The sequence below is a fragment of the Tyto alba genome, unplaced genomic scaffold, assembly GCF_018691265.1.
Source record: "Tyto alba isolate M040663 unplaced genomic scaffold, T.alba_DEE_v4.0 Super-Scaffold_8, whole genome shotgun sequence".
Taxonomy (NCBI): domain Eukaryota; kingdom Metazoa; phylum Chordata; class Aves; order Strigiformes; family Tytonidae; genus Tyto; species Tyto alba.
In genome coordinates, this window is record NW_024881329.1 from 20,988,593 (window position 1) to 20,999,321 (window position 10,729).

At 69.8% G+C, this 10,729-nt stretch overlaps 3 protein-coding genes across 3 annotated transcripts; 2 read left to right on the forward strand and 1 right to left on the reverse strand.

Annotated features, from left to right (window-relative positions):
- Positions 1–508: 508 nt before the first annotated feature.
- On the forward strand, positions 509–4,076 carry SERPING1 (serpin family G member 1). The gene is given in 9 exon segments (XM_042785285.1): positions 509–611; positions 899–968; positions 1,053–1,551; positions 1,634–1,771; positions 1,843–2,046; positions 2,616–2,758; positions 3,056–3,151; positions 3,153–3,276; positions 3,776–4,076. Coding segments are annotated over 8 exon segments (1,524 nt in total). The 5' UTR covers positions 509–611; position 899; the 3' UTR covers positions 4,027–4,076.
- An 809-nt stretch (positions 4,077–4,885) lies between these two features.
- YPEL4 (yippee like 4) lies at positions 4,886–7,980 on the reverse strand. Its single transcript, XM_042784896.1, has 6 exons — positions 7,961–7,980; positions 7,181–7,363; positions 6,353–6,683; positions 5,705–5,748; positions 5,430–5,538; positions 4,886–5,182 (listed from the first exon to the last, which is right to left on the reverse strand). Exons 1-6 carry the CDS (start codon positions 7,978–7,980, stop codon positions 5,093–5,095), a joined length of 777 nt encoding a protein of 258 aa, XP_042640830.1. The 3' UTR covers positions 4,886–5,092.
- CLP1 (cleavage factor polyribonucleotide kinase subunit 1) lies at positions 7,258–10,466 on the forward strand. The gene is made up of 3 exons (XM_042785488.1): positions 7,258–7,811; positions 7,959–8,584; positions 9,640–10,466. Exons 2-3 carry the CDS (start codon positions 7,979–7,981, stop codon positions 10,309–10,311), a joined length of 1,278 nt encoding a protein of 425 aa, XP_042641422.1. The 5' UTR covers positions 7,258–7,811; positions 7,959–7,978; the 3' UTR covers positions 10,312–10,466.
- The last annotated feature ends 263 nt before the right edge of the window (positions 10,467–10,729 follow it).

A 10,729-nucleotide genomic window follows, 5' to 3' on the forward strand; every position in this document is an offset into this window, starting at 1 on the left:
TGATGTAAGAGCAGCTAGACTCTCCCAGAGCCACCCCGGGTGCTGCAGAGGTGTGGGGCAGGGAGACCCCCAGATCCTCCGGTGCTGCCGGGGCAGAGGCATGCTGAGGGCAGTGCTGGGGGGCAGAGGGGCTGCGTGGTGCCTACCCCATCCTGAGCAGCAGAGAAGTGGGGAGCGAGGTACCCCGGGGCGGGGGGGGGGTCACACCTCCTGGGCCTCCTCCTGGGTCACCGGTGGACCAGGGAGACACGGACAGGGAGACTGTGCTGGGGTGCGAGCGGCGGGACTGCCCGGTGTCAGCACGGGGACCGCGGGGGGGGTCAGCACCCCCAGGGTGTGGGCCCGAGGGGGTCGGTCCTCCAATGCTGGGATGTGGGTCTGGAAGGAGGGGGGGGGATGGGGACAGGGGGGGCGTGCCCACATTCTGCCCTGGGTGCCTCCGCCCAGCCGGGCCCCACTGGCTGCCCTGTGCACCCCCCCAGCTGCCAGACCGCCTGATTTACGGGAAGCTGCCCGCCGCCCTCCTTAATCTTTAACCAGGCAGGGCTGGAGCTGCCAGACCCCCCCGCGCCCGCCGGCACAAGCAGGGACCTGACCTGCCGGGCACCCAGGTGAGCCTAGGGTGCTGCCCACCCCTGCCCCCGCACCCAGCTCCCCGGGGGGGTGCCAGGCTGGGGGGCAACCCTGGGTGGGGGTGCAGGCAGTGTGGAGTGGTGGGGTGGGGCAGGAGGGTGCTGGGTGCCAGGGGAGTTGCTGGAAGCTGGGGTGGGGGTGCTGGGTGCCAAGGTGGGGTGCTGAGAGCTGGGGTGGGGGTGCTGGGTGCCAAGGTGGGGTGCTGGGAGCTGGGGTGGGGGTGCTGGGTGCCCTCCAAGCCCTTGACCCGTTGCTTGTCCCCCAGGATGCCCCCCGTGCCGCGCTGGCTGCCACTGGTGTGGCTGGTGGCCACAGCCACGGCCACTGTCACCCCGGTAAGTGGGTGCCCGGCTGCCCCTGTGCCCACCCCCCCCACCCAGGTGCCCCTGTACCCCCTTCACCCAGGTCCCTGCACCCAGGTGCCCACACCGGAGCCCTCTCCCAGCACACTGAAGCTGCTCAGACAGCACCAACCGCTGCTGGTGCCCACCACCACCACCCCAAGCACGCCAGGGGACACGGAGACCCCCACCCTGCCTGCACCCACCCCGCTTGCCCACCCCGAGGAGCAGCTTGGCTTGGGTGCCCCCCTCGAGCCCACAGACCCCCCCAACCCCGAGGCTCCGGAAGGGGCACCCGAGGAGCCGGGCACCACGGCCGGCGGGAGCACGGCAGGACCCAGCACCGCTCAGGGACCCCCCAGCACCCCAGGCGCCAGCGCCACGCCGTGCCCCGGGGATGAGGAGCCGGCCGAGGTCTGCGGGGAGCCCACGGGAGAGCAGCGGGCAGCTGTGGCCGAGGCGCTGGGCACCTTCGCCCTCCGCTTCTACCAGCGAATGGTGGAGGCGGCCCAACCCGAAGCCAACCTGCTCTTCTCCCCCATCAACGTCGCCATGGGGCTCTCGCACCTTCTGCTGGGTGAGGCGCTGCCTGTGGGCACCAGCACCGGCACCAGCACCGGGCAGCCTTGCTGAGCATCCTCCCCTCCCCATGCCCGCAGGCGCCCGCGGCGAGACCCGTGAGCGCCTGGCTGCCGTGCTGTCGTTCCCCCCGGCGCTGCCCTGCGTGCACAGCGCCCTGCGGCAGCTCGCCGGCGCCCCAGGCCTCTTCTCCGCCGCGCAGATCTTCCATCACCCAGGTGAGGTGGGCACTGGTGGGGCCGGGGTGGGCGCCGGGGGGGTACCGATGCCAATTGGTGCCGCCGGGCAGAGCTGCGCCTCCGGCCCCGCTTCCTCAATCAGTCGTGGCACCTATACGGCGCCCGCCCGCGGGCGCTGAGCGGCAACGAGAGCCTGGACCTGCTGCACATCAACGCCTGGGTGCGCGAGGCGAGCCGGGGGCTGCTGCCCACCCTCCTGCCTGCGCTGCCCCCCCAGCCCCACCTGCTGCTGCTCAGCGCCGTCCACCTCCGAGGTATGGCATCGGGACGGGATCTGCCCCAGGATCTGATCTGATCTGGGGGGTTGGCTCAGGGATCTGCCCTGGGATCTGCCCCGGGATCTGATCGGGGGGGGGTTAGCTCAGGGATCTGCCTCAAGATATGTTCAGTGATCTGTCCCAGGATCTGCCCTGGGATCTGCCTCAGGATGTGATCTGGGGGGTTGGCTCAGGGATCTGCCCTGGGACTTGCTTTAGGACCTACCCTGAGGGTTGAGTCAAGGGTCTGCCCCAGGTGTTGGATTGGGAATCTCCCTCGGGATGTGCCCCAGGATCTGCCTTGGGATCTGCCCAGGGGATTGGCTCAGGGATCTGCCCTGGGGATCTACTTAGAAGGTTGTCTGAGGGATGTGCCTTGGGATCTGCCCCAGGACCTGCCCCGGGATCTGTCCTGAGGGTTGGCTCAGGGACCTACCCAGGGATCTATCCCGGGATCTGTCCCGGAACGTGCCCTGGGATGTGCCCAGGACCGGGCGTGGGGCTGAGCCCAAGGTCGTCCCGCACGGCCCCCCAGCCTGCCCATCCCTGGTGCCGTGTCCCCGCAGCCACCTGGCGCATACCGCTGGAAGCCAAGCGGACGGTGCCGCTGCCTTTCCTGCTCCCCGGGCGTCCTCCCCGCCTGGTGCCCACCATGACCAGCAAGAAGTACCCAGTGGCTTCTTTCACTGACCCCCGCCTGCAGGTCCAGGTACCCCACCGCCGGCCAGTGCCTGTGACATCACTGCCGTGGCACTGGGGGGGGATAACAGGGTGTGATGTCACTCTGGTGGCACTGGGGGGATGCTGGGCTGTGGTATCGCTCCCCTAGCACTGAGGGGGAGGCTGTGACATCACTCCCGTGGCACGTGGGGAGGATGCCAGGCTATGATGCCGTTCCCCTGGCACCGGGAGGGGTGCCAGGCTGTGACATCTCTGCGGTGGCACTGGGGGGGTGCTGGGCTGTGGCATCCCTGCGGTGGCACTGAGGGCTGGGGGCTGTCCGCAGGTGGGGCGGCTGGAGCTGAGCGGGGGGCTGAGCCTGGTGGTCCTGGTGCCACAGGGGCCCCCGGGGGCACTGGGGGCCCTGGAGCAGGCGCTGGACCCCCCCCACCTTCCTGGGGCTGCTGCGGCGGGTGGCCAGCACCCCACCCCGGGCCACCGCCCTGGCCCTGCCCCGCCTGCGCCTCGACCAAGCCCTGGATGTGGTGGCCCTGGTCCACGACATGGGTAAGGCCATTGCCCCCCCGCCCCGGGGCCAGCCAGTGACATCACTGCTTGGGCTGGGTGGGCTGGGGGCGATGTCACTTCCTGCGTGGGAGGTGATGCGCAGTGATGTCACTCCCCGCAGGACATCACTGGCCCCTCCCCGCTCCCCATTCAGGTCCCATTTCCCAGTGTGTGTCCCCTGGTGTCCCCATGCCTTTGGTGTCCCCAGCGTCCCCCAGTACCCCAGTGTCCCTGGTGTCCCCCATGTCCCCAATGCCCCTGATGTGCCCCCGTGGCCATAATGTCCCCCTTGTCCCCGGTGTCCTCGTATTACCCCTGGTGTCCATAGTGGCCCCAATATCCCACATCTCCCTTAATGTCCCCCAGTGCCCCCCATTTCCCCCAATGTCCCCGGTGTACTCCTGGTGTCCCCCACATCCCCGGGGTCCCCAAGCCCCCCCCCCTTTCCCCAGCGCCCCCCGTGTCCCCACGGGGGTGGCGCTGAGGACGGGTGCCGCAGACTACGGGCTGTTCCTGGACGCGGAGCTGTGCGGGCTGGCGCGGGGGCCAGCGGTGGCGGTGGACACGGCGCGGCACCGGGCAGTGCTGGCTCTGGACGAGGCTGGCGTGGAGGCGGCAGGTGCCATGGCCACCTCAGTAGCCCGCACGGTGATGGTGCTTGAGGCCCTGCGCCCCTTCCTCTTCGTCCTCTGGCACGATGCCGGCGCCATCCCCCTCTTCATGGGACGCCTCAGCGACCCCCAGCCCTGAGCCCTCCCTCTTCTCATCCCTCCCTCCCTGCTGCTTTCCCTCCGGCCCTTCTTCCCTCTCCCCCTTGTCCCTACTTTCCTCCCTCCTCCCATCCCTCTTTCCTGTGTCCCTCCTCCTCTCCCTCCATCCCTCCTTCATTTCCCTCCCTCAACCCCTCGTCCTTCCCTCTCTCCCTCCCTTCTTCCCTCTCCCTCCCTCTTTCCTTCCAACCACTCTCCAGGCCCCATCCTTCCCTCTTTTTTCCCTCCCTCCCTCCTTCCCCCCAGCCCCTCTTCCCACATCCCCTTGTCCCTACTTTCCTCCCATCCTTCCTTCCCATGTCCCTCTTCTCCCTGCATCTCTCCTTTTCCCTCCTTCCCTTCCTCCCCCTCCTTTCCTTTTTTCTTCCAACCACCTTCCAGCCCTCATCCTTCCCTCTCTTTTCCCTCCCTCCTTCCCTCCCCCCCACTTCCTCTTCTCCCTCCCTCCCTCTTCCCTTCCCTCCTCCCATCCCTCCCTCCCTCCAGTTCTCCTTCTCTCCCACCCTCCTTCCCCACCTCCCCCATTTCCCCACCCTTCACTCCCCCCGCAGCCCCACAGGGCAGTATGAGGTCCCTGTCCCTCTGCTCCCCACCTCGTGCCTCAGTTTCCCCATTGGCTCAGGGCCTGAGGCCCCAATAAATGCACTGACCACTGCACGGCTCCTGCATGAGGGGAGGGGAAGGGGCACCCTCTGTGCCGGGGGGGCAGATTGGGGGCTATCAGGGATGCCCCCATCCACACCAGGGTGCCCACGGGGCATCCGGCTGCGTGCCAGGCATCACCCCAGGGTGCCAGGGGAGCCGGCAGCACCGTGGACAGGTGACATCCAGCACCCTCCTAGAAAAAAAGAAGCCTTTATTGCCCTAGAAAAGCCCCCGCAGCCCCCTGTGTGCTGGTGACGGGCACCGCACCCCCCCCGGGGGGGCACCGGCTGGCACTGGGAGCCCTCGGGGCACCGAGGAAAGTGCGAAGGGGGGGGGGCGCACCCACTGCCAGCACCCCGGGGTGGGGGTGCCACTGGGTCGGGGTGTCCCCGCCGTGCGCCTCAGTCCCAGCCGTTCTCCTTCACCATGTGCGACATCTCGATGATGAACTTCCCCTCCTTGTACTTCTGGCTGCTCTCGAAGGCCTGCTCCTGGGGCGGAGGGGGGAGACAACGTGAGACCCCCGCCCCCCGCCCGAGGCAGGGTGCCCACGCCACCGCCCAGGCCCTGGGGTTGGGGTGCCCGGGGTGCTGCCTTCGCCGCAGCTTTGGGGTGCCCACATTACGGGTTTGGGGCGCCCAGACGAGGGATTTGGGATGCCGGGGGCAGCACCCACGGGCTGGGGTCGGGGTGCCCGCAGCGGTGGTGGTGGTGGGTGCCGGGTGTGGGGGCACTCACGTATTTCCAGCCCAGGGTGGTCTTGCAGCTCTGGCAGAAGATGTCGGCCACCGAGTGCAGCCCCGTCAGCAGCAGCCGCTGCTCCGCCGGGCCGCAGCCCACGTTCACCCTGTGCCCGGAGAGCGGGGCAGTGGGACACGGACCAGACCGGCTCGGCACGGTTCAGTTCGGCTCTTCCCGGCCCAGCCCCGGGCCCCCCCCCGGTGCCCGCAGCCCGGTCCCCGCCCGCGGCCACCGCCCCCCCCCCCCCCCCCCCCGGTGCCGGTGCTACTCACACGGAGTTGAACAGGTAGGCGCGGCCGTGGCTGCCCTGGAAGGACTGCGGGGAACGGCACAGGTCACCGGCTGCGCCCCGTGCCCCGCGGACCCCCCCCCCGGAACCCCCGAGCCCCCCCTTCGCGTCCCCCCGCATCGCCGCCATGCCTCGCAGCAACACGGGGACAGCGAGGGGGGGGGTGTGTGTGTCACTCACGCCCTGGGGACACCGAGGGGGAGATGGTCACCTCCACGGGAGCACCACGGGGCGCGGGGGGGGGGGACGACACTGGGGTCACACTTACCACCACGGGGGGCACAGTGGGGACAACAGAGGGGGACGGCTCACCACCCCGGGGACAGCACGGGGAGGGGGGGGGGGAAGGACACGACACACTTGTCACGCCAGGGGCCACTGTGGAGGGGGACGCTGGCTGTCCCAGTGCCACCCCGGGGAAAAGCTCCCAGAACTCTGGGACATCGCGGGGAGGGGGGGGGGGCCGTGAGGGAGGTGCCGGGGGGACGTGGTCGCTGTCCCGAGTGGGGGAGGAAGCCACGGGGGGGATGCTCGCCGTCCCGGGGCCGTGGCCGGGGGAGGGGGGGACGCTGGCGGTCCCAGCTGCGGCGGGGGGCCGGGGGCGGGCCGTGGGTGCAGCGGGGGGGGGCACCTTGGAGATGAGCTCCTCATGCCTGGCCAGGTGGGCCCGGCAGTGCACGCAGCTGTAGGTGCGGTGGGAGCGGGGCAGGTAGCTGCGGAAGGTCCGGGGGGGCAGGCGGGCGGCGGGGGGCAGGCGGCGGCGGGGGGGGGGCATGGTCGGGGGCAGGGCCCCAGGGGGGCGCGGAGGGGCGGGGGGCACCGTGCACCCCCCGCAGAGCCGCTCGCAGGGGAAGCAGCGCAGCAGAGTGCCGAGAGCCGTCGTTCCTCCCGCGCCGAGGTCGGGGGGGCACCGCCGCCCCGGGCCCCCCCAGGTGAGAAGGAGGCGGAAAAGGGGGGGCGGCCTGCAAAGGGTTAAAAGGGGGCGGTGAGCGGGGGGGGCGGCACTACCTGGGCCCCCCTCCCCAGTATCCCCAAATCTCAGCCCCGCCTCTCCCCCTCCCCCCCCGCCCCGATGGCTGCTGAGACCGGCCCAGCTCATCGCAGGAGCGAGAGTGGCACCGCCCCGTCCCTGATGTCCCCAGGGTGACCCGGGGGGGCCCTGAGAGAAGGCGGGGGGGGGGCAGAGGGGAGCCCAATGGTCTGGTGAGAGGATGGGGGCGGGGGTCTGGGAATAGGGGTCCCGGGAGGGGATGTGGAAGGTCCCGAGGGGGGGTGACGGGGGTCCCAGGGAGGGGCTGGGGTCCCGGGGGCAGGATGTTGGGTGTCCCGGGATGGGAGGAGGGGAGCGCCGGGGGGGCACGATGGGGGTCTCGGAGGGGGACGATGGGCATCCCACGGGACACAAGAGCGGGGCCGGGGAGGGGCCGGGGGGGGTCCCGGGGGTCCGCCCGCCGCTCACCGCCCGCCGCGGTCCCGCTGCCGCTGTCGCCGCTGCCGCTGTCCCCGGGGCGGGGGCACCGGCGGGGCGGGGGCGGGGGGGGGCTCTGCGTGCCCGGGGACTGCATCACGGCACCGTGACTCATCCCCCGCCGCCGCGACGTCACCGCCCGCACCCCGCTGCCGTGACGTCACCGCCCGGCAACTCCGACGTCAGCCCCGCCGCCGGGGATGCGCTGCGGGCGCCGCCCCCCCCCCCCCCGAGGGGGGGCACACGCAAATGAGATGTAAATCAAGCGGGAGCAGGGAGCGTGTGTGTGTGGGTGTCCTGCGTGCAAACGAGATGCAAATGATATGCAAATGAGCCTCGGACCCGTGCCGGAGGATCCGGCAGGCATAGTCTAATCAGATGCAAATGAGACGGAGGGATGCGGCGCGGGGTCCCGGGGCGGTATGCAGATGAGATGCAAACGAGCCCCGCGGACCCATCGCCGCCCTCCCCCTGCGTCAACACGTCATCACGTCGGCCCCGAGGGGCTGCCATGGCAACCCCCCGCCGCCGCTCCCCCCGCCCAGCGCGCCGGGCGCGCCTCTCTGACCTCACTTCCGGCGCAGCCCTGCCGTCCGTTCCGGAAGCGCGGCTGCGGCGGGAGGTGAGTGAGGGGGCGGGCGGGGGGGCGGTGGCGGGTTCCATGGCAACGGGCGGGGGGCGGCGGCAGGGAGGGGCCCTGGGGGCCACCCAGGGGCGGGGGGCGTCCCGGCACGGCCCGGCCTCACCGCCCCCCCGCCGCGACGGTCAGGCCTGGCCCGCTGCCCCGTCATGGCGGATGATGGCGGCGAGGAGAAGAAGCAAGTGGCCAAGTTCGAGCTGGAGCGGGAGACGGAGCTGCGCTTCGAGGTGGAGGCGTCGCAGACGGTGCAGCTGGAGCTGCTCACCGGCATGGCCGAGGTCTTCGGCACCGAGCTCACCCGCAACAAGAAGTTCACTTTCGACGCCGGCGCCAAGGTGGCCGTCTTCACCTGGCACGGCTGCACCGTGCAGCTCAGCGGCCGCACCGAGGTGGCCTACGTCTCCAAGGACACCCCCATGTTGCTCTACCTCAACACCCACACGGCCCTGGAGCAGATGCGGCGGCAGGCGGAGCGGGAGGATGAGCGGGGGCCCCGCGTCATGGTGGTGGGACCCACTGACGTGGGCAAGTCGACAGTGTGCCGCTTGCTGCTGAACTACGCGGTGCGGCTGGGGCGCCGGCCCACCTTCGTGGAGCTGGACGTGGGACAGGGCTCCGTCTCCATCCCCGGCACCATGGGTGCACTCTACATCGAGCGGCCTGCCGACGTGGAGGAAGGCTTCTCCCTCCAGGCCCCACTCGTCTACCACTTTGGTTCCACCACGCCTGGCACCAACATCAAGCTCTACAACAAGGCGAGTGTGGGGAGCCCCTCGGGAGCGGGGGGGGGGTGTCTCTCTGCAGGGACGGGCCCGTTTTGGAGCTGTGCTCTGGAACTCCCTGCCCACCTGGGACTGTCCTGGGTGTTTTTCCACCAGGTAAGACCACAGTGTGTCCCCACCCTGAGTGCCGTGCTGGCTTCTGGGTGCTGTAGCTCGGCTGGGGCGGGGAGGAGAGAGGCACAACAGAGGCGGTGGCAGGGCTGGGGGCTCCCGAGGGGCCTCGGCTGAGCCCGCCTCGCTGCCCATGAGCCCCCACACCAGGCCCTTGGCAGGCTGTGAGTTGTGGCTGGCTGCGGTGAGCCAAGCCAGAGCTGTGGGTCTCAGCAAGCCGGTATGGCCCGCGGGGCTCATTCGCTGAGAGGGGAGCAGGGCATGGCCTGGTCGCTCCCATGCGGAGTGAGGTGGCCATTGCTGCGCAGCATCCCTCCCCTGCAGGGTGCCCCCCACCCTGCTGCCCACAGCCTGCGTTCTCTGTTCGCGGAAACGTAGGTGGAGAGGAGCCCAGGAAAAACCTGAAGACGCCCAGAAAGCTGACCCAAGTCCCCAGTGTCATCCTGCCGCTGTGGTTTAGTGACAGAAGCTGCTGCTTGGCTGAAGGACACCACAGCCCTCAGGACAGAAAAGCCATAGCGGAGCACCCTTGGGTGCTTGTAACATGTTTTAGGAAGGTCTTTGGCCCCCTGCGGCTGTCGGTGGAGGGCAGGGAGGAAGGGATGTCATCCCAGGGGCCTGCTCCTGCGCCTCAGCAGTTGATAACCGAGCGTGTTAGGAGCAGTATGGAGGATGGTTGTGCCCCGAAGGAGTGGGACAAGGCCTGGCTCAGCCCCTTCCTGCCCCTGGACGCCGTGCGGGGTCTGCCCGCTTGCTCCCCTCAGCTGCTCGCCCAGTTGGTGCCAGCACAGTGCCACTGTGGGGGTGTTGAAGGGGGTGGGGCCAGAGTTGGAGAGGGCCAGCTGTGGTCAGGGGAGGCGGGTGCCCCCCAAAAGGTCTCTGTGTCCTGATAGCTCCACCCTGTCCCCCCCGCACAGATCACATCCCGCCTGGCCGACGTCTTCAACCAGCGCTGCGAGGTGAACCGCCGCGCCTCTGTGAGCGGCTGCGTCATCAATACCTGCGGCTGGGTAAAGGGCTCGGGCTACCAGGCGCTGGTGCACGCCGCCTCCGCCTTCGAGGTGGATGTGGTGGTGGTGCTGGACCAGGAGCGGCTCTACAACGAGCTGAAGAGGGACCTACCCCACTTCGTGCGCACCGTCCTGCTGCCCAAGTCCGGCGGGGTGGTGGAGCGCTCCAAGGACTTCCGTCGGGAGTGCCGAGACGACCGCATCCGGGAGTATTTCTACGGCTTCCGGGGCTGCTTCTACCCTCACGCCTTCGACGTCAAGTTTTCCGATGTCAAGATCTACAAGGTGGGAGCTCCCACCATCCCGGACTCCTGTCTGCCCCTGGGCATGTCACAGGAGGATAACCAGCTGAAGCTGGTGCCGGTGACGCCGGGGCGTGACATGGTGCACCACCTCCTGAGTGTCAGCACCGCCGACAGCCCCGACGACAACATCTCGGAGACCAGCGTGGCCGGCTTCATCGTTGTCACCGGTGTTGACCTGGAGCGCCAGGTCTTCACCGTCCTATCCCCTGCTCCTCGTCCGCTGCCCAAGAACTTCCTCCTCATCATGGACATCCGCTTCATGGACCTCAAGTAGAGGACGAGCGGGCCTTCCTCCTGCCCGTGCCCGCTCCTCCTCCTCCTCTTCCTCGTCTGGCGGGGTCCCCTGCAAATGCGGGGGGACGAGCACAAGTGCCCGCACCTTGATTTTGTACTTTTTGTAGCGTTTGTTATTAAATCTCGAAGCCTTTTGCTGGTGGGTGGGTGTCTGCCCGGCGCGGGGGGGGGTTCACGGGTCCACCCTGGGGCGGGGAGGGGGCGGCAGAAGGGGGATCCCCAGCGGGGGGGGCTTGGTCCCGCGCCCCGCAGTGCGCGGCGCTGAGCCCCGTATCCCCACCTCGCCCCCGCGGCATGGTACGTTCCGCGCATGCGCGCTCCCCCGCCGGGCAGGGGCGCCTCCTCCCCGAGCGCATGCGGCCTCGCCTCCCCACCCAGCGCTCGCGCATGCGCGCCGC